Here is a 22,655-nt window from a genome sequence, read left to right on the forward strand (position 1 = left end):
GCAGGCAGATTTCTGAGTTCAAGGCCAGGCTGGTCTACAGAGTGAGTTCCAGGACAGTCAGGGCTATACAGAGAAACCCTATCTCAAAAAAAAAAAATCCAAAAAACAAACAAACAAACAAACAAACAAACAAAACAGAAGTCTTTCTGGGGTGATCCTGGGGCTGTCCTGTCTTCCTGGGTACTGATGTCCTTCCAAATTCCTTGCTGACTCTTCTCAGCCTCATCCTATGCTATAGATGCAAATGAAACAGAGCGTCTGGTAAATGTTCAGAGAGAAACACAGGGTGGTGGTGGTATCCTTCCTGCCTGGCTCTAGGTAGCAAGTGTTGAAGATACTGTTGTTTTTTTCCTGTCTGGTCTGGGCCATGGGAAAGTCAGCTATGAAATCATTAGTGCCCTGGAGTGCTTTGGCCATCCATCTGCTGTGATTACCCCAAATACCCAATCAAGAGGTTGACAAGATGCAGGAGAACCAGGTGAAGGGCATTTACACCACTGAGGCTCCTGAGCTTGGAGGGGGGAGTGTGGTGGGGGTGCAGTGTACCCAGCAACTAAGGCCCCTGAGTCCTAAGGGACATCTAGATAGAGTCTACACTCCCCAGAAATGGAGAGACACTTCCAGGGCCTGAGCCCCATGCTCAAGGACCAACAGGTTCTGGGTGCCTCCTTCTTCCCATGCTAGGTTAGAGGAGACACCTGTTGTCAGAAAGCGCCCCAAATGTACAGTTTATGTCTTTGTTTTTCTCCCAGCCAGCTGGTTCGGATGGATTTCTGAACCTCTGGTCCAAGCTGCTCTGGTCTGGGTGGTACCTGATCCCAGAAGATTCCAGGTGGCCCCTATCAGTCAATCTCAAGATTGTTTTAATAAAGCCACTTGGGACCCCAGTGCTGGGAACAACAGTCTTACTGAAGTTTCTCCCTACATTCTGTATAACACAGGACACCTGACTAGAACAGTGGGCCCCCAACAGATACCAACTGGACGCACTTTAACTTGGTTCAATTCTGACACTACCCAAAGTGAGCACAGCCTCACCGGTTACAGACTCAGTCCCACGAGACGCCTCCACCAGCAAAGTCAGTTGCAAATCTAAGCTTGCTGACTAAGTGGATGTGAGTGAGGCTCACACTGTCTACCTGGGTTTGACCAGACTCCTAGGACAACTGAGAGTAATGAAATAGTTACTGTTACTCGTTTGTCACACAGGACACCGCCTAGCAACAGTCAGAGACTAGCTAGTGTGTGTTGGGGTGATGGTCGACAGGTACCCCTTCCATTGACCACTGATCATGCTCCATGCCCTTGGTACCCCCAAATCTTGAAATTTGCTTATATTTACCTCCAGCCTTGCTGCTCTCCCTGAGCCTTGTGGGTAGGGATAGACATTTGAACCCTCTTGTCACTTGGTCTTCCTGGTGACCGGCCCCTTCCTGAAGCTCACACCTCATTAGCATAGCCTCTAATGTGATCAATAGATTGGCTATGTATAAGAACACTTGTGACATTCAGGAAGTTCTGTGTTAGGAACTGGGACAGAGAATAACCTGGTAGTTTGATCACAGTCCCACTCCAGTGTCCCTGAGGGTGTCCCCAACCCTACAGACCCCAGGGAGCCCCAGCCCAGACTTCCTTCTCACCTTCTTAAACAGAGGCAGCACTATGCCTGGTACGAGGCTTGCAGAATGTGGATGTCTTCGCGGGGGAGGTGGCCACGTTCTCCTGTGAGGTATCTCGTGCAGGTGGGCCAGAGGCCCGCTGGTGGCTGGATGGCACCCTGCTTCAAAACAGCCCTGAGAGTGCCATCACTGTACAAGAGGGCACTGTTCACTCCCTCACGCTCTCGGGCCTGGGGGTGGCAGACTCAGGCACCATCACCTTCCGCACAGGGCCCCTGATCTCCACAGCCAAGTTATTGGTCAAAGGTATTGGCTAGTGGGGACCTCCCCATGCTGGTGCTTCTGCTCTTGCTGTCCCTGCATGCCTCCTGCAGAGTTCTGGGGAATTGAGGAGTGTCAGGTACTGACCCCAAGGGCCATAGACTAGGCATTGCCCTGGGTCTGTCATGTACCCAGGACAGCTCCATGTGGGCAGAAGGTGACCTTCCATTCACTTCCTACATGGGAAGTTCAGTCTCCAGGAATTGTTTAGTTGGAAACTGGCCTGCACATTTGCTGGGTGGGACCTACACTCACTGACCTTGTTTACTACCCTACTGGCTAGACAGACATCCCAGCCAGAAAGGGCGGTGTAGGAGGTGGTGCTTCCTGGGCTCCTGATGGAGAGACCACTGCTTCCCGTTCTGGTTTGCCCCTGTGTACACCTGCTTCTCTTCCTGTGAAAACCCTTCTGGGGGAAGAGTTGGCTGGGCAGGGAGGGAAGGAGGCTACCAAGGACTCCAGATAACTCATCCCAATCTTTCATCCAGTGCCTTTGCCTAAGATCTCCTGTAAGCCCTCATAAAACCAGACCCAGGAGTAGCCATTGGTTGAGTAGGATTTCACCAGGTGGGGATGGAATGGGACCCAAGGGTATCAGCTTCTTTACACTCTTGGAGAGGGGCAAGATGGGCTGCAGCTTCATACCGCCAGGATCTGGGGTCCAGGTGTGTTTAAGATGGGACCTGTGTGTTCACCTTGGGCTAGAGGGACCCAGCTTGGACAGACAGCCTGACATTGTCATCTGCCATGGGCAGAATGAGGCACGTGTGGTGTATAGGGCTCTCGAGCAGCTATGATGAGTCCTCTTCCTGGCTGCTTGCCAGGCACCTATTGCTAAGTCATTGCCCACCAAAGCTCTACGCTTGCAGCTGCTGAAGCCACTAACAGAGACAGCAGAAGGCGGGTGGGCCCTGGTGCTGCTGTCCCAGGGACTGATGCATGTCTGGCATGTCGGCCGACAGATCCCACAGTGGAGGTGGTGAGTGCCATGCAGGACCTGGTGGTGGAGGAGGGTGGCTCAGCTGAGCTCCTCTGCCAGTACTCGCGGCCCGTGCAGGCCACGTGGAAGATGAGCGAGCGGGAGGTGTGCGCGGATGGGCACCGTGTCATCATAGAGCAGGACTGGACCGTAGCCAGGCTGACCCTCAGGCCAGCCCTGCCCTGTGACAGCGGCATCTATTCTTGTGAGGCCGCGGGCACTCGAGTTGTGGCACTCCTCCAAGTGCAAGGTGAGGCCACCTGGCAGGCAGGCTTGATATCATCATGGTAGAAAGGCAGGCAGTGGCCACCAGCCTTGCATGCAGGTGACCTATACACTGAGAACAGCTATATGGGTGGTGACACAGAGCTATAGCTAGGTTAGGGCACAGTCTCGTGAGCTTGTGGCTTCTATAAGAAAGTGGCTAACAGAACTGGCAAGAGGGGAGGGGTATGAACGTGGTAGGTCTCCAGTCGATACAGATTCGAGGAAAGCATCCCAGGCCTCAGGACAGGTCTAGCGGTGCTTGTTAGAGACTTTTAAAAAAAAGGATGTGGCCCACATCTTGAGGCTGCAGGTCCCACTGTGGGAAAGGACACAGCTCCGCATCTCCAGACGGCTAGAGTCTGGGTTTGTGAGGTTCTGGTTTGTGAACACCTATGTGGTTTCCCATCTGTGAGGCACAGGATGCCCCTGAGCTATGTGGAGCCCAATGCTGATGTGGCAAGAGGGCAATGGGCTGGGTGGACTGGGTAAGCACATCTCCTCCAGTGGACCCTGAATGCCACCCTCCATGGTGGCTGCTGGGGTCCTGTTCTGTTTGGCTCTTTATAGTTTAGGGGATTCTTGCAAGAGTCAGTCGTGAAGAGTTGCTGGAGGTACAACATCCTGAGCCCCACTTTCTCCACAGCCAAGAACACAGTGGTGCGTGGCCTGGAGAACGTGGATGCGCTGGAGGGGGGCGAAGCTCTGTTCGAGTGCCAGCTGTCCCAGCCTGAAGTGGCTGCCCACACCTGGCTGCTGGACGACGAACCCGTGCACACGTCGGAGAACGTGGAGGTCGTCTACTTCGAGGATGGGCTGCGCCACCTGCTTTTGCTCAAAAACCTGAAGCCACAGGACAGCTGCCGCGTGACGTTCCTGGCAGGGGATGTGGTCACGTCTGCCTTCCTCACTGTGAGAGGTGCCGAGCTGAGGGAGGGTGCGGCTGGGTAGATGGGATGAGGCTCTTCTGCCGGAGGTGGAGCAGTGAACAGAGGTGGTACTGAAAGGTAGAGAAGCTGTCCTCTGAGATCCCTCATCAAAGGCTGTGCAGGAAGGGAAGAATGCTGGATTTGAGTTCTTCCCACCTCCCAAACGGTGCTGTCAGCGCAGCGGAATTTATAGGATGGAAGAACTGGTGTCTGGGTTGAGAACCACATGTGAAAGGGTCATTTCCAGAGTGATACTCAATTGACACTGAGAACTGCCACTCTTCAGGGGTGGGGACCCCAGTGAGAAGAGTGATATCTCTAGGATCTCTTCCAACAAAGGCTCTGCCTGTCTGGGAGAGATGGTGGGTGTCTCCAGACTCTTCCCATAGGTGGCTGGACTTTGGATTATAGGGATTTAGAGACAGTGGGAGTGGGGCAGGAGATGGGGAGGCCAAAGAAGTCTCTAAGACCTCCCTGAAATCACTCAGGATGTTCCCCTTAGAGGCCCTGGCAGCCACCAGAGCAGTGACAGTGGGACCTGCGGGTGAGGTTTGTTGACTTTCCAACATGAGGCCTACCTGGACCAGGAGAAATAGGTGAACTGTCAGCGTGGGACACCTCCGACTTGAGGCTGGGTTGAAGGAGGCTTTGTGAGGGCCAGGGACCTTGACTCCTTTTCTGGAGCACCCCACCCTCTGCAAATGCTCATCCATCCTGCTCCCCACAGGCTGGCGCTTGGAGGTCCTAGAGCCCCCACAAGATGCATCTGTGAAAGCTGGTACGCAGGTGGGCTTTACTTGCGTGCTAAGTGAAGCAGTGTCTGTGGGCGAGGCTACTTGGTACATCAACGGGGCTGCCATCCAACCTGATGATGCTGACTGGACAGTCACCTCAGATGGCAGCCACCATGCCCTGACGCTGAGCAGTGCCCAGCCCCAACATGCAGGAGAGGTCACGTTTGCAGCACGTGATGCCGTGGCCTCTGCACGCCTCTCTGTGCTGGGTGAGTGGTTGGCAGAGACCCCTGCCCTATAGTTTGGGTCTGAGGCACACCCAACCCCCAACTCCTTAACCCCCAACCTCAGATGAGTGACCATCAAGAGCTGGATTCTGTGCTGTTCCATCCGACCCTCAGAGCCTGAGGATAGTGTCTCCTGCAGGTCCAGTAGGGTGACTGACTAGAGAGGCTTATCCTCTTCCTTGAGTAATCCCCGAAGCCAGAGTCCCTTGAGATCTTACTCTGTCCCTTCTTTTTTGTCTAGTGCAGATCTAAGCCCAGCTCTTGGGGGGAAGGGTCAAGAGGAAGGAGGTCCTCCAGTCCCCATGGCTGCCCTTAGTGGCGGATGCATAAGATGCACAAACACCAACCCTTGGTGGCCTCAGGAACATCCCTTGCTTCCCCCAAACAGTCTGCGCCACTGGGTTCAGCGTCCTACAGAACTCATAAAGGGGTGTACCCCAAAGTGTATGAAATGGCTAGTACTGGGCCCCAGCATCTGCTGGAAAGGACTGCAGGCCCCCTTGTGTGTGCTAATCTGCCCTCTTCCTCACAGCTGTCCCCGATCCCCCTGAAGACGCTGAAGTGGTGGGTCGTAGTGACCACTCAGTGACCCTCTCCTGGGTGGCTCCCATGAGTGATGGTGGTGGTGGTCTATGTGGCTATCGTGTGGAGATGAAGGAGGCATCCACAGGCCAGTGGCAGTTGTGCCATGAGTTGGTACCCGGCCCAGAGTGTGTGGTGGACGGCCTGGTCCCTGGGAAGACCTACCGCTTCCGAGTGGCAGCTGTGGGTCCAGCAGGTGCTGGGGAGCCTGTACATCTGCCCCAGATGGTCAAGATAGGTAAGTGACTGCTTTCTGTTCAAAGGGGCCCAGCTGTGCAAGGTGAAGGGAGGGAGCCTTATAGGGTGGGGCAGTGACCCTGGCTGATGTGGCCTATCCTCTGTGGACAATGTTCTTCAGCAGAGCCAATGGAAGCTAAACCAGCCCCAGCCCCAGCCCCAGCCCCGGCCCCGGCCCCGGCCCCAGCCCCGGCCCCGGCCCCGGCCCCGGCCCCAGCCCCGGCCCCGGCCCCGGCCCCGGCCCCAGGCCCAGCAACACGGCAGGCAGTGGTTGGTGAAGATGTGTGTCTGGAGTTGGAAGTGGCAGCTGATGCTGGCGAGGTCGTCTGGCACAAGGGAACAGAGCGCATCCAGCCCAGCGGGCACTTTGAGGTCGTCTCTCAGGGTCAGCGGCAGATGCTGGTGATCAAGGGCTTTAGGACCGAAGACCAAGGGGAGTACCGCTGTGGTCCCATCCGGGGTCTGGCCTCCTCAGGAGCTGCCACGTTCAATGGTGTGTCTGGGCTCTGGAGCCAGATGCTCTGGGAGGGGGAGGGGTTGATTGGGCCTTCCTATTTGATGTGTTCTGGAGACAAAGCTGAGAGTCCTTTCCATGACTCCATGTGACATGCAGAGAAACCAAGGCTTGGCCAGATGAGGCAGGCCTCATGTGACTGAATTATTCTGTAGGGCAGCCTCCTGACCCTAAGTAGGATTGGCGGTGGACTTCATAAGTTCTGGGACCCCCTGCCCACAAGAGTTTGGAGGCCTTTTCTGAAGCTACTTCTACTTGGAGCATGGCCCCCTCTCAGTGTACCGTGCATTCCAAGGCGCTCCCATGCACTACCCACCATCAGCACTGTGACCCACCCCTCTCTGAGCATTGCCCTGGGGAGCTCCCTCTGCATTCCAGCATGTCCCCACTATACCCTTCCCTTACTCCTAATCCCCCCCTCCCCCCCATGCCTGAGGTCCTACCTGCACTAAGAGTCTCTCGCTCCTCAGCCCATGCTCTCCCAACTGTCCATCCCTTAACTCAGCCCTCCTGATGGAAGCCCTCTGTGTTCTGGGCACCTCCTTTATCCACATGCTGTGTGAGGGTCTCCTCCCTTGCCTTCTGAGCCTGCCCCAGTGTAAGCACATCCTCTCTATGTAGTGCTAATGTTCCTGTGAACCTGGGCTCCTATACCAGAGGCAGGGCTGAAGAGGTGGAAAGAGGTCCAGTTTTATTTTTGCTGAGATATATTCTGTTCTGATCGAGATACTATAGGCCCCTTGCAGGAGGTAGACTGAAGCAGATAAAAAATGGGGGTAAGGATCTGAGGCTTGGAGCATCTCAGAATAGATAAAGATACCTGGTGTATGATGGAGAACAGAGGTCCAGATGACCACAGCCAGGTTAGACCCCATCCCGCGGCACAGGCAGGCTTGGGCTTGTGGCTCTGTCTGACCTCACCCAGTGACTATTCTGTTGCTCTCCTCAGTGGTCATGACCTCGGGCTCTGGAGATGAGGTCCCGGCACAGCCTAGCCTGCCTCCTGAGGCAGCCCAGGAGGGTGACCTGCATCTGCTTTGGGAGGCCCTTGCCCGGAAGCGCCGCATGAGTCGGGAGCCTACGCTGGACTCCATCAGCGAGTTGCCCGAGGAAGACAGCCGTGTACATCATCTGAGGCAGGAGGCGGAAGAGACAGCGCCTGACCTCTCTGAGGGCTACTCTACAGCTGATGAGCTAGCACGCACAGGAGAGGCTGACCTCTCACACACCAGCTCTGACGATGAGTCTCGGGCTGGCACCCCCTCCCTAGTTACCTACCTCAAGAAGGCCGGGGGTCCTGGGATCTCACCCTTGGCCAGCAAGGTGAGCCTTCTAGTTGTCCTGCAAGAAGAGGGCTGGGAGGTCTCAGATCTTTGCCATCTCCTTCTGTGCACATCTCTAATCTCATAACTCACCGGTTCATCCATCTCAATGCTATAATCTCTCCATCTCAGCATCCACCCATTCACCTACCATCCACTCCTCCACCTATGTCTGCATCCATCCGTCTGTCCATCTACTCATCTGCTCACCATCATTCCTTTCATCTGTATAGCAGTCTGACCCTCATCCAAGCGTCCTTCTACACCCCTGTCCATCCCTATGTCTATTTGTCCATTATTTGCAATTCATCCTCTCATAGGTTCACCATCCATCCGTCCGTCCGTCACTCCCGCACATGTTAAACTGTTGGGTCGCTTATCTATCAACCTAGCCCCACCCACCTGTCCACTAATCTATGAACTGTACCTCCTATACTTATATTCCAGTTTATCCATTTATCGTGCCGTCTGTTTGCCCGGTCATCCATTTATCTATTATCTGCCCGTCTATCATCTGGTTGTTCCTCCCCTCGCTCAGACATTTGCGCACTGTCTCCATTCACCTGCTAGTTAGTCTTTTATTTTCTCACCTGTTCGTTTTTCTGCTGACTCGTGTGCCCACCGATCTACCCAACTGTCCATCCATCCATCCACCCTCAGCCACTCTGACCCATCCAGCCACACAACCACCTGCCTACCCGTTTTTTCTTGAATTTTCCACACACCCACCCACACACCTACTAAACAGTTACAAGCGGAGAGCATGACCTTTGTGACATTCCCCACGATGTTGTTGGTCCCCTCTGGGTCACCGTATACTTTGATTTCTAGGAAGAGCATTTGCTGTGCAGAGTAGGAGTAGCAGGGCTCCAGCAAGCACCTGAGCAACCTCTAAACGGGAGGCAGATGGTTGCTGGAGTGGTCCTTGGCCTGGAGTGTTCTTGGTCTTCTCTTCCCTGTCTTGTTCTAACCTCACATCCTGTGTCCACAGCACGAGGCCCAGGTGACCATGTCTGTGAAGCCACAAAAGCAGCAGGAGCCAGTAGTGTCCACATGCCCACTGCCGGGAGACTTGAGCGCAGAAGATTTGAAGGATCCATCCCTAGACAAGGCGGCCGTGAAGATCCAGGCTGCCTTTAAGGGCTACAAAGTGCGGAAGGAGATGAAGCAACAGGAAGGGCCTGTGTTCTCACGAACATTTGGGGACACAGAGGCACAGGTTGGGGATGCCCTGCGGCTGGAGTGTGTGGTGGCCACCAAGGCTGAGATGCGGGCTTGCTGGTTGAAGGATGGCATCGAGTTAACAGATGGGCGACACTACCACATAGACCAACTCAAAGACGGTACCTGCTCTCTGCTGGTCACTGGCCTGGGCCCCACTGACTCTGGCCGTTACACCTGTCAGGTGAGCACCAAGTTTGGCCGTGTGAGCCACAGTGCCTGTGTGGTGGTCAGCGGGACAGAGAGTGAGGCTGAGAGCTCCTCCGGGGGCGAGCTGGACGATGCCTTCCGCCGGGCAGCAAGACGCCTGCACCGTCTCTTCCGCACCAAGAGCCCGGCTGAGCTCTCAGAGGAGGAGCTCTTCCTCAGCGCTGATGAAGGCCCCGGGGAGCCAGAGGAGCCTGCAGACTGGCAGACATACCGAGAGGATGAGAACTTTGTTTGCATCCGTTTTGAGTCACTTACAGAGGCCCGCCGGGCAGTCACCTGCTTCCGTGACATGTTTGCCACCATGGGCATCGGGGTGGAGATCAGCCTAGGGGAGCCGGGACCCCGGGGAGTGGAGATGCGCATTGGCAAGGTGGCCCCCACTGCCACCCCTGCGGTGCCGCTTGCAAAGACACCTGGCCTGCAGACTTCAGATGCTGGTGAGTAAGTCTGTGTGCTGAAGTGCACAGGTGGGGAGCTTGGCCTGAGGTAAGGTGGAGAAGAGGAGGGAGGCTGACTGAGCCAGAAGGGAGCTCTAGCTAGTTGTCTCCCAGCCTATGGGGATGGCAAAGCCCTGACTTTGAGGTTAAATAGCTGAATTTGAACCCCAGTTCTGTCTTCCATCAGTGGTCCATATTGAGGTCCGCTCCTTATGATAGATTCCATGTCAGTTACTGAGAGTAAGACAACTTCCATGTGCACTGTGTCTCTCCTGGCCACCAGGAGGCTATAATGAATGCCTCTCAGTGCTGTGTCTTGAGACTTCTCCCCATGCTGGGGCATCTGGGGTTTAAGACCCAGTAAAGTTCCAGCCTGCACATCCTCTTCTGTCTGCCTTTTCCAGTTAGCCCCTTCTCTGCCTCAGGGTAGCTGGGAACCAAGAACAAATTTTTAGAGACCAAGGAAGGGAGAGAAGCTCAGGGTGTCTAGCTGTGGAGTTTGGGAAATCCCTTACAGGAAAAGCTGCTGTTTCGCACCACCCTCTAATGGCAGCCTGCACGCACGTGGTGTCTGGGTATGATGGGCACCCCATGGCTGACTCTTGGCACCCTCTATCTGCCTGTGCCAGCCCCAGTGTTCCTGACTGAGCTGCAGAACCAAGATGTGCAGGATGGGTACCCCATAAGCTTCGACTGTGTGGTAACAGGCCAGCCTGTGCCCAGCGTTCGCTGGTTCAAGGATGGGAAGTTGCTAGAGGAGGATGACCACTACATGATCAATGAGGACCGACAGGGAGGTCACCAGCTCATCATCACGGCTGTGGTGCCCGCAGACATGGGAGTCTACCGCTGCCTGGCGGAGAACAGCATGGGGGTCTCCTCCACCAAGGCTGAGCTGCGTGTGGAATGTGAGTGCTGGACTGAGCTGGGTGTCTCCGGGGTGGCCTGGGCATGGTCTGACCACCTCCCAAAGACCCAACCCCTAATACCAATACCACACTGACTAATTGTTTTTATATGTTTTGTGTGTGTGTGTGTGTTCCATGACACTTGTGTGGTTGTCAGAGGACAATTTGTGAGAGTTGGTTCTCTCCTTCAACCAATTGGGTTCTGGGAATTTAACTCATGTCACTAGGTTTGATGACATGCACCAAGTGGTTTGCTGAACCACTTGGCAAGCTCAAGCTTAACGTCTTAAAATGTGTGTTTCTGGGTCATGAACATTCTGTATACAATAGCGCAACACTAGGGAAATCTAGTCCCTCTTACCATGTCCTGTACAGAAAGCCCCCAGGCAGTTGGTTTTGAGGCCTATATCCCTTTAACCCCTCATGGTATAGTAAGAGGAACTGGAAGGTTCTGCATGTGCCATTGTAATTGATGAAGACCACAGATTGTTTGACAGCTATAGATCGTTGGGCCAACGAGGCTTGCAGTTCATTATAGCCTGAAGTATGGGCCCAGTCATGGGCTGGGGCAGGGCAGGTGCATGAAGCTGTTGCCCTTTCCCATGCTGAGGAAAGGTAGCTTGTCTCAAGACAGCATGGTCCGAGCCTCACAGGGACAAGGTGGTTCTGGTGTTTTAGACCTTGACCCAGAGTCACCCTTCCTTCTCCAGTGACCAGCACAGACTATGACACTGCTGCTGATGCTACGGAGACCTCATCCTACTTCAGCGCCCAGGGATACCTGTCCAGGTGGGGTCCCTCAGAGATGGAACAGTTCAGTGGCTGATTCTCCCAGGGCCTCTGAAGAGGCAACCTTGCTGTCTGGGGTGTGGGGGTCAGGGCATTTGGATTGACAAACCAAATCTTGGCGACTTCCACCAGGCCATGGTGGCTCTTTTTCTCTGTCCCTCAGTTTGGGGAACATCAGTATCCCTCCATGTGTGACATCACCCTCCTGCCTTGAGCTTTCTTACTTATTGCTTTATGGGTGTCCCCTTGTTTGTCCTTTCTGCCAGCCGGGAGCAAGAGGGAACGGAGTCAGATGAGGGGCAGCTTCCCCAGGTGCTGGAGGAACTGAAAGACCTCCAAGTGGCCCCTGGCACACGCCTGGCCAAGTTCCAGCTCAAGGTGAAAGGTGAGGAGCTGGTGAGGAGTGGCACTGTCCCACAGAACAGAGGCCACGTCCTACCAGCCACAGATGGGAGGGGATCCCAGACAGCAGTGTTTGGGTGGTCATGTGTGTGTCCTGTCCGTTTGGTCTCTGAGGGGCCTCTGTTCTGGGTCTTCTATTATCACTGGGAGACGGCCTTGGGATGACCACCTGCCTTTGCTTACCTCAGGCTATCCAGCTCCCAAACTATACTGGTTCAAAGACGGCCGGCCCCTGACCACATCTGACCACATCCGCATGACTGACAAAAAGACCCTACACACACTGGAGATTGTCTCTGTCACCCGGGAGGACAGTGGCCAGTATGCAGCCTACATCAGCAATGCTGTGGGTGCTGCGTACTCGTCAGCCCGGCTGCTGGTCCGAGGTGGGTGCCCTGAAGGACTAAGCAGAGGTGAGCTGCAAGCCCAACCAGCCTTAGGGCCTGGGCTCTGCAGTCATTGCTCCAGTGAACAGAGACTCAGATGGCCAGAACTCAGCCTTGCAGGGAACAGGTGACCATGGTGGCCTTGAGGCCCTGTCTTCCTGATTGTGGAAAGTGAATTACAAACTTGCACCAAATTGATCTTGCTACGAGTGGCTCAGTACTTCCTGTGGTCTCTTTTGCCAGAGCTTGGGAGATGTGACTCCTAAGCTGCTGGGTTGTGTGCATGCCCATGCATTTGGGTGCAAATAGAGGCCACAGGTCTGGGGAGGTTGTGGGTAGCAAGGATGGGTAGCAGTACCTCATGCGTTAGGTCCACGTGGCCTGTGGCCATCCCCATGCTAAGTGGTGAGTTCCACAGCTTTCCAGATAAGGTTTCATGAAGTTTGGGCATCTGCCTTGGGAGTGGGGCTGCTAGGACCAATGCAGCACCATGCATGGGGCTTGGGGTCAGAGCACCCATGAGGGCTGATAGTCTGACTCTGTGTTTTCAGGTCCCAGTGAACCAGAAGAGAAGCCAGCATCAGGTGAGAGAGCCCCAGATGGGCACGAGAGGGTTATAGACCATAGACAGGAAGCCAGAGTGGCTAGACCTGGGGCTGCCTGCCACACAAGTGTGGGTAGCCAGTGGGCATAGGTTTCAGGAGATCCTCTGGGATTAGGACACCAGAGGTGCTTTTTTGTTTGTTTGTCTTTGTTTTTGTTTTTGTTGTTTTTGTTTTTGGTCAGGGGATCACTATGGATTGACTGTGTCATTCCAGATGTCCCCGAGAGGCTGGTGCCACCCCGAATCCTGGAGAAGTTCACCCCCAAGAAAGTAAAGAGAGGCTCCAGCATCACCTTTTCAGTGAAGGTGGAAGGTGAGGTAACTCACAGACAGGATGACAGCTACCCACGATGCTCTGTCCCTGGGGGAAGGGCCCAGCTCCTGGTGGGGTTCTGTCACTATCAAGGAGGAACTCACTGCCCTCTGACCTTCAGGACACCCGGCCCCCAGTGTGCTTTGGCTCAAGGAGGAGGCAGAGAAGGGAGTACTGTGGATTGGCCCTGACACCCCGGGCTACACCATGGCCAGCTCTTCGAAGCAGCATAGCCTGGTCCTGCTGGACGTAGGTCGACAGCACCAGGGCACCTACACATGCATTGCCACCAACGCTGCTGGCCAGGCACTGTGCTCTGCCAGTCTGCACATCTCCGGCTGTGAGTGAAGGGTCAGGGTGGCAGGCAGGATCGTGTCCATGGGAGGGGCTCCAGAGCTGGACAGTGTACAGACTAGGGCTTTGCGGGGGCATGTTGACCTTAAACATCTGAGGGAGCAGGCTTCTCTTCCACCGCTCATTCTCTCCTCAGGACACCCCCAGAGCATCTCAGGTCTCACAGTGCAGGAGAGTTTGGTGTGGGGTTCTGGAGTCTCTCAGGCCCAGCACTCATTCCTGCTCTGTAGGGGGGGGGGGGCGGTCTCCAGGGTGAGCTGAGCTCTCTGTTCCAGAGGCTTGCCTAGCCCTTTGTGGGCTGGCACTCTGAGAGTAGACCATGTTCTTGGTTACCATGGTCAGGACCATTTGAAAATGGTCCCTGCTTAGGGTTCAGAGAATACAGTCCAGATTCCTGGGGCAGCTCAAATATCCTGAGGATATCTAGACCTGGAATTAGATGCTTGAGGATCCAGGAATTCACACTGATGACTCTGCTCTCTTGACAGTGGCCAAAGAAGAAGGGCAGGAGAGTGTGAAGGAGGCCCTCATTTCCTCCTTCCTGCAAGGGTGAGTGAGGCTTTCTGAAGGCCAAGGTCACAGAACAGGCCTAGGAACTGGGAACAGTACAACTATGCCGCCGGTGGAGACCAGTCTGTCCCTCAGTGTAGACCAGTTGTGGCTTGCACAGGCTATGTCCCTGCGCTCAGCCCTTCCCTCTCATGCCTTAGTTTCTCCAGTTTATGAGGGTTTCTCAGGATCCCTCTGGTGTGGAGTTGATGACTGGTGTCCTAGACCATTGCCTCCGGACCCTTTTCCTGTCAGGAGCCTCTGCCCAGGGGGTGGAAGGTGGTAGCTCCTACCTCGGGTCTCTCACAATGCCCCTGTTTCCACAGGACAAGCCAAGCTGTCTCAGCCCAGATGTCAGAATCCACAGGTTTTGCTGATCTTGTCGGGCAAAGGAAAGGTACAGGCAGGGTGGGCACACCTGGAGCCCTTTCCCCCAAAGCCAGGGCAGGTGAAAAGGAGTCGCCTGGCAACAGGGCTGGGTTAGGAGTCCTCACATCCCTATCCTGAGCTTTGGTTGGAGTCGGAGGCACTTGTGACCTCAGAGGATCTGGGAACCTGTGAGATCCCAAGGGTAGCCTAGCCTAGACTCAGAGCTCATGCCCAGTGGGCTGTGGAGGCCAGTAAGCCTCGCATCAAGAGTGAGGTGGCACGCACCATATCCCAGGTCCTCCACAGCCTGACAACCATGGTCTGACCCCTATGCAGCTCTGTCCTCTTTCACCCTCTACCCCACAGCTATGATGGCCACCTGCTGTCAGTGTGTCCACTGTCCACATGCTACCTGCTGTTCAACTGTGCCGACTGTGCCCAAATCATAACCCAGATCCCGGCTGTGCCATCCACCGCCCCCTCCCCAGTTGGATCTGTCCCTTGACTGCCCAATGGATATCCTGTTGATCCTTAGCTACCGATACTGTCCCTCAGCTGCATCTACGGTGTCCCCTCTGTCCAGGCTTGTTTTTTCTTGCCCTTAGGCCCATTGGCTCTGGCCATGGCCAGCCTACTGTGGACTTCATATGGCCAGCCTCACTACCCCATGTCTAGAGGCTGCTCTCCTTGGCCAAGCCCAGCACCATCAGGAAGCCTGGTCTTCTGTGTGTTACATCCCTTAGGGACAAATGTGGGCCTGTGGTGTAGGGAATATTCAGCAGATACCTGGTGGGGGATGGTTGATTGAGGCTCACTTGTGTCACCCCAGGTGAGTCCCTGGTGGCTGAGGAGGCCCACAGTCACCTGTCCCTTGCTGAGGTGGGAACAGAAGAGTTCCTGCAGAAACTCACCTCGCAGATCACCGAGATGGTATCGGCCAAGATCTCGCAGGGTGAGGCGCTAATGTGTGTCTCAAGGGGGTGCTGGGGCCAAGTGCTCTTGAGCAGAGAGGCAGAGGCTCTCCTGCCTCCAAGATCTGGAAGGCAGGGGAGGGAGGACATCACAACCCTTGTGTCCATCCAGCCAAACTCCAGGTACCTGGAGGTGACAGCGATGAGGAGTCCAAGACGCCATCTGCTTCTCCTCGGCATGGCCGGTCACGTCCTTCCTCCAGTGTTCAAGAGTCCTCCTCAGAGTCAGAGGATGGGGACTCCCGTGGTGAGGTAGGTGGGCCGGGACCCTCAGGGAACATGATGGGGAGGGGCATCCTGGAAGACAATGTAGGGATGAGAGGTTCAGGGGGGGTCCCAGGGAGGTCTTGGAACGTGAGTGTGTTACTGGGCATCAGGAGATGAGCTCCTGGCTTGAGGGAAGCAGCGTCTGCTTTGTGTTCCGAAGACACATTTGGAAGCAGGAACTGGTGAGGAACCAGGTCCGTTCCTCTGGCCTTCCTACACGGTTGCTTTTTCTGAGTCTTCCTCCCTCCTCCTTCCACCCGCCCTCTTTCTTCCCTCCTCCCTTCCCCCATCTCCCTCCCTAAGCAGGTGTCCTCTTCGGTTCCAGGTGGCAGGTGGGCAGGTGATAAGATGCCAACGGGTGTTATAGGTATCTCCGACTAGAGACCCTGAGGGTGTAGTGCTTTCTTTTGGCAGAAGCCAAGGTAGAATACCCACATTCCTGACACCCTTTGGGAGCCAGAGCCTGCACTGAATGTCCCCAAGGCTTCTGTCCTGTGTTCTGGGACTTGACAGGCTTGGCTGATACTCAGGGCTCTGAGAGGCAGCCCTTCCCTGGTGGCTGCTGGGCCTGACAGGCCTGGCTGGTGGCTCTATCCTCCCCACCCCCACTCATTTCGTCTCTCTACTCAATCAGATCTTCGACATCTATGTGGTCACCGCTGACTATCTGCCCCTGGGAGCCGAGCAGGATGCCATCATTCTGAGAGAAGGCCAGTACGTCGAGGTCCTTGACTCAGCCCACCCCCTGCGCTGGCTTGTCCGCACCAAGCCCACCAAATCCAGCCCTTCCAGGCAGGGCTGGGTGTCACCTGCCTACCTGGACAAGAGGCTCAAGGTACTTGGCTGGGGATTGTTGTCCTCATTAGGAGGTCAGAAGCCTCCAGCCTCCGCAGGGGCAGAGCCAGAGCTCACAAACTACCTCTAACTGGCACCTGTTTCTCACCAGCTGTCTCCAGAGTGGGGGCCCACTGAGGCCCCTGAGTTCCCCGGCGAGGCTGTGTCTGAGGATGAGTATAGAACGAGGCTGAGGTGAGTTTGTGGTAGAGCTTCCCCTGGCCGGCACACTGCTCACAGGGACCTGTTGCCCGCCCTCTTTCAGGGTCCCGATGGAGTTCTGACCTGCTGCTTTTATGGAGGCTGTGAACGCCTACTCTGTATCAGGGATGGGTGGAGACAGAGAACAGAGTTGGCACCGGTTTGTCGCTGATCCCTGCAGCTGGGCTGCCCTCACATGGCCTGTGGCACCTCACTTCCCTGGTTGGGGTGGGGGTGTGCAGATATGCAGAGAGTGAGTGGTTCCTCAGGCACGCCTCAGCCTCGCTCTAAGTTGATAGTGCGTTTCAGGAGGCAAGAAGTACCAAATGTGGCAGCTGAGGGGATGGGCTATGGGGGAGTAAGCCGTCCTGCACTTTCTCCTTCTGCCAGCTCTGTCATCCAGGAGTTGCTGAGTTCAGAGCAGGCTTTTGTGGGTGAGCTGCAGTTCTTGGAGAGCCACCATATGAAGCACCTGGACCGATCTCCCCGGGTACCCGCAGCTGTGGCCAGCCAGAAGACAGTCATCTTTCGTAACGTGCAGGACATCAGCCATTTCCACAGCAGGTGGGGGGGGGGGGCTGCGTGCACACACATGTGGGTGGGGCTGCGTGCACGCACACATGACTACGAGCATGCAGCTCCTACTTGCAGGCCAGGCTTCAGGGAGGGTGGGCAGGAACTGAGGAGGGGGACAGCCTGTGCTAACATGTCACAGGCAGAACTTTCCTTGCTGGATATCTTGATTATGCAGGGTAAATCCTGCAGTATGCCTGCCTCCAAGTGGTGTGTTCACAGCCCTGCATGTAGAGTCTTATGTGTAGGCATACACATGCATGTGCACACATGTGTAGATGCATAGCTGCCACACTGTACATGCCATGTTCTTGACACGTATGTGAATACTTGTACACACACACACACACACACACACACTCATACTTACATGCCTGCTCATGGATATGCAGAGTGTTTTATATCCTGTACTTGACATACCTCACAACATATGTGCCAACATGTCCACATATTTGCAGGTTTTTATACATGTGCACTGTCATCCAGGCATACAAGTACATACGAGCATACACATGCACACACCTGTACCTAGATGCATCCACACCACAAATGTCCACACTACACTGAACATACACAAAATCTGCACATACATGTGTCCACATCTGTGCCTATTGATGCGTATATGCATGAATGCCATTAGAAAACCTGCATGAGTATGCACACACACATGAATGCTTTTGTACATGTGCACTCATAATATATGTGCATACTCAGGCATGGGCAGATGGGCACACACCCACATCCTTCCTGCACACATGACTCAACATACTCTCCTTCCTGGGGCTCAGTTCTGATTAGGGCCCTGGTCTTCTTCTTGAGGGGAGGGCCTGGAGCTGGTCGATGGCGGGAGGTGCTGACACTGTCCCCCTTTGTGGTAGCTTCTTGAAGGAGCTGCAGGGCTGTGGCACTGACGATGATGTGGCCATGTGCTTCATCAAGAACCAGGAGGCCTTTGAGAAGTACCTCGAGTTCCTAGTGGGCCGTGTGCAAGCTGAATCAGTGGTCGTCAGCACCCCAGTCCAGGAGTTCTACAAGGTACTTCCTGTCTGTCTCAAGCCCACCCGCCCTGCTTGCTCCCAGGCCCCAGAGTGATGAATGCTTTCTAAGGTGTAGGTCCACTGGTCTATGTGGCCAGCCCAAGTTCATCTTCCTCAGCCCACATCACTGCATAGCCACCCCCTTCCTGCGCCCTGGCTTAGTGGGAAATGCATCAGGAGTTCCCACAGTTCAGGATTCCTCAGCTGTTATTTAAACTGCCCAGGCCTTATGCCACCACCAGGGACATGGTGACCTAGTATTACTCGGTGCAGGACTGTGCATCAGTACCCTTGGCATCATACTTTAGCTCTCAGGGGACATAGTGATGCTTGGGGGCAGGCTCAGAGCTGTGCCTGTGACACCTCTGGAGCTTAGCCTGCAGATCAAGACTCTAGCCATCAAGGGACCATACATTCATGCACAAATCCAAATTTTTGGTTCCTACAGAAATATGCAGAAGAGACACTGTCAGCCAAGGACCCCACACAGCCACCCCCACCTCCTCTTCAGCACTACCTGGAGCAGCCAGTGGAACGGGTGCAGAAATACCAGGCCTTGCTGAAGGTGACATGCTCCAGCCTCATCTGTGCAGGCTGCACCTGTTGGGGGAGGGGGGCGGGGTCCCGGGTTCATAGTGTTCTGGATTCATGACTCTCGCACCTTACCTCAGGAGCTAATTCGCAACAAGGCCCGCAACCGGCAGAACTGCGCGCTGCTGGAACAGGCCTATGCTGTGGTGTCCGCCCTGCCCCAGCGGGCTGAGAACAAGCTACACGTTTCCCTCATGGAGAACTACCCGGGAACGCTGGAGGCCCTGGGAGAACCTATCCGCCAGGTGGGGCCGTTGGTTTCTGGGGTGGAGGCGGCGCTGTATGAGGCCTTTAGAGGTGTAGCAGTCGGTGGTGTAGCATGGCTGTCAGTGGAGCATGAAGGGCGTGGCTAATCAGAGTCCCATTCACACTTCCAGGGCCACTTCATAGTGTGGGAGGGGGCTCCAGGGGCCCGGATGCCTTGGAAGGGCCACAACCGGCATGTCTTCCTCTTCCGAAACCACCTGGTGATCTGCAAGCCCAGGAGAGACTCTCGGACTGATACCTTCAGCTACGTGTTCCGGAACATGATGAAGGTCTGTATGTGCAGGGGCTGTCTGGGCCTGGGTAGGAGCAGAAGATGTGCAGTGGGTGGAGGCCATTTTGCTTCCCAAGCTTTAGGGTGGGCCCTGGTGGCCAGTCCCTCGGCCATGGTTGCAGGGTAGCCTACGTGGGTCCCGCCTGGATCCCACATCATCTGAGGGTGGTCACATTCTCCTCACAGCTGAGCAGCATCGACCTGAATGACCAGGTAGAGGGGGACGACCGTGCCTTTGAGGTGTGGCACGAACGGGAAGACTCTGTGCGCAAGTACCTGCTGCAGGCACGGACAGTCATCATCAAAAACTCGTGGGTGAAGGAGATCTGTGGCATCCAGCAGCGCCTTGCCCAGCCTGTGTGGCGTGAGTGTCCTTTTGTGGGCCATAGTGGTCATGACAGGATGGGGACATGACCTTTTTAACCCTAGTTCTCCGCCTGGGCCACACCCTGGCTGTTAGGACCCTGAGTCTCAGGTAGTTGGGTGGCACTATCTTAGCCTTTGCTACTGGGTATAAGAGGGGATTGTTTTGGGGGCATGGGGCAAAGGACTCCACTCTCTCCCCTGTTGACTCTCAGTGGGATCTAAGTGTCAGGTTACCCCTGACTAGGGAGGGGACACTTAGGGGCATGGTGGGAAGATCCTACATAGGGACCCGAAGTTCAGGGCATCCATCTGGATTCTGCAAGGTATCAGGGAATCTTGAACCCTGGACCAGCTCCCTCAGTCAGAACAGAATCATCCAAACCACATGGGGTTTTATTATGAATTAATTAATTTTTGGTGCTATATGCATATATGTGCACATGTGTGTTCACATGTGTGTTGTTATGTGGGCCTGTGCATATGTGCTGGATCCTGCTCAATCACTCACCCTTTGCCTATTTCTCTGAGTCAGGGTTTCTCACTGAACCCGGAGCTTACTCTTTTGAGGAGGCTGGCCCGCCAGTGAGCTCTGCCTCTATGGTGTGAGGGATACAGGCACACGAGGCTATAACTCCATGTGGGTGATAGGGATTCGAACTCAGGTCGTCAGGCTTGTACGGCAAATGCTTTTACCTACAGAGGAATCTCCCCAAAGCCCTCCAATTTCCATCATGGTTCCAAACTCGTCCTACTGTGTATCCAACTCACCCACTCTCCTCATTCTAAGTTCAGACCCCAGATGGTAGTAACAGCCACACTGTTGGACATGGGGTACTGGCATTGGTTGGAGGAACCTACCAGGGTATATGCAATCAAGACCGTAGGCCTGACCTGCTACACATATAACATTGGGGACCCCCTTGTGTCTCCTCAGGTCCCCCTGAGTTTGAAGAGGAGCTAGCTGACTGCACAGCCGAGCTGGGTGAAACGGTCAAGCTAGCATGCCGAGTGACGGGCACACCTAAGCCTATTGTCAGCTGGTACAAAGGTATATCCCAGGGATGAGGACGGCCAGCCTTACTGTGGAGCACTGGCTCAGCAACACGGATGAATCTCTGAAGGATGTGGGATCTAGCCAGTGGTACACGAGGGGCAGGAGACAGGAGGGTCTAATCAAGAGCATGATGATGTAGGGCAGAGGACAGGTGATGGACAAATAAACCAAAAGCTAGGCAGTGCTGTGGTCACCCAGAGAACTAGTGGTGTTGGGCAGTGACAAAAAGCAGGACAGCTGTCTAAGATAACAGACCTCAAAGTCTCTGCATGACTGAGAGGCAGACATGAGGGCCTGGGTAAGCCTTAGCCATGAGGCCGAGGAGCAGCCTGGTCAATGTGTCACATGGCATAACAAGCAGTCTCATGGGGAAGCTAGGAGGAGGGAGGTGGGCTTTGGACAGTGCAGGGATCGAGGGTCATGGTGCACATACTTCACACTCAGCTGTGGACCACCCCATCACAGATCTCACACACATTGCACATACTTGTATGTGCATGGCCCATATATGTAATATGAACATTATACTGGTGCATACTGAAACATGCCACATGCATGAATATAATACACAAGTATACACTAGACATACATACATGCATGCATGGATACACGCTAGCATGTGTATACACACACACAGATGCATACACATTTGCATATGTATACTACAGGCACCACGTGGCTCATGTTGGCCATTAGGACACATTCATTGATCAAAAGCAGTATGTTAAGAAGAATAGATGGTTTCCTGAGCCCATCTGCTATGGTAGGGGTGTGGACACCCCACATGATACAACCATCCTCTCTGTAGACTTGAGAGCATCTCTCGGTAGCTTTCTGTCGAGTGTGTAGCATAGCTTTGTGTCTGTTTAGTTGGGGGTGAGTCCCAGTGATGGTGTGTTGTGGTGGCTCCATGCAGTCCTGGTTGTCTGCTGAGGTGGTCTCAGTTTATCACATGTTTATCTTTATTTGATCCATGCTTTGTGACTCCTAAGAGGGACTCCTGTAATCTGCCACTCTAGTTGTTCACGCGGCAGAGCAAACAGCTGGACCAGTAAGAATATAATGTCACTAAGGCAGCAACAGGGGCAAAGCTCTAAGAATGGCCTTGAACTCTATCCACTGAACAGAGAGCCACATCTCTGCCCAGATGCAGAGTTTTGTGTGCTGCTGGCTTCCTGCTCATCTGAACAATGAGTGATTCATGGATCCAGACCCTCAGGGGACCAATGCAGTTTGACATTGGGGTAGGATGTCATTGGAGGCGGACAGAACACCCCACTCTGGGAGGATAGCCACCTGTCCAAGTTGGGAATCACAGTTGGGAAACCATCTCTTTCATTTGAAGAGGAAAGCTGGATACACACTGCTGGTCATGCTTGTCCTGGAGTCCAAACAGGCTCATCAATAGAAGAAACACTTAGGACGTCACTGGATTGAACATCTGGTTTCCACCGGATTCCCACACATGCCAAGAGTTGACTTTCAAGAGCGATGTCTCTAGTGGCCATGTTGGAAAGAGGTCAGATCCAGCCCCAAGCTGTGCCTCCCATGCCAGAAGACGTGGGCTGGCAGAAGGATGACTCTCAGAAACGAGAAGCTTGCCCAGGACCTTGCAAGAGCCTCATAACCCTAGAGCTCCCACTTGCTGCTGCTCTGTGCCAGCGTCCATAGTCCTTAGAAAGGAAAGAGATTTCTTTCGATATCAGGGTTTGGAGGCTGAAAGTCCTAAAAGCACGGTGTCACGCAGTGAGGCTCCTGTTGGCCAGCTGCAATATCATGGGGGGTTGGGGGTGTACATGGTGGATGGAGGGAGCAATTATGGGAATCAAGAGGGACTCGGGCTGGGCCTGCTCTCAGAATAACTCTTGAAAAATGGAGGTACTCCTAGAAGCC

The 22,655-nt window shown here is 54.6% G+C and overlaps 1 protein-coding gene across 1 annotated transcript in view; it reads left to right on the forward strand.

Moving 5' to 3' along the window:
* The window catches only part of Obscn (obscurin, cytoskeletal calmodulin and titin-interacting RhoGEF), a 137,663-nt gene that overhangs the window by 86,490 nt on the left and 28,518 nt on the right, over positions 1 to 22,655 (forward strand). The window contains 26 exon segments of the mRNA XM_052195943.1: positions 3,830 to 4,102; positions 4,840 to 5,115; positions 5,666 to 5,953; positions 6,140 to 6,445; positions 7,416 to 7,789; positions 8,780 to 9,656; positions 10,286 to 10,564; positions 11,275 to 11,353; positions 11,620 to 11,738; positions 11,944 to 12,141; positions 12,693 to 12,725; positions 12,960 to 13,058; positions 13,180 to 13,398; positions 13,901 to 13,961; positions 14,288 to 14,358; positions 15,160 to 15,282; positions 15,414 to 15,553; positions 16,203 to 16,403; positions 16,515 to 16,597; positions 16,994 to 17,167; positions 18,055 to 18,211; positions 18,662 to 18,778; positions 18,885 to 19,049; positions 19,182 to 19,340; positions 19,529 to 19,706; positions 20,643 to 20,756. Of these exon segments, the coding sequence (XP_052051903.1) occupies positions 3,830 to 4,102; positions 4,840 to 5,115; positions 5,666 to 5,953; positions 6,140 to 6,445; positions 7,416 to 7,789; positions 8,780 to 9,656; positions 10,286 to 10,564; positions 11,275 to 11,353; positions 11,620 to 11,738; positions 11,944 to 12,141; positions 12,693 to 12,725; positions 12,960 to 13,058; positions 13,180 to 13,398; positions 13,901 to 13,961; positions 14,288 to 14,358; positions 15,160 to 15,282; positions 15,414 to 15,553; positions 16,203 to 16,403; positions 16,515 to 16,597; positions 16,994 to 17,167; positions 18,055 to 18,211; positions 18,662 to 18,778; positions 18,885 to 19,049; positions 19,182 to 19,340; positions 19,529 to 19,706; positions 20,643 to 20,756 (5,163 nt within the window).

This window comes from Apodemus sylvaticus, chromosome 10 (genome assembly GCF_947179515.1).
Source record: "Apodemus sylvaticus chromosome 10, mApoSyl1.1, whole genome shotgun sequence".
Taxonomy (NCBI): domain Eukaryota; kingdom Metazoa; phylum Chordata; class Mammalia; order Rodentia; family Muridae; genus Apodemus; species Apodemus sylvaticus.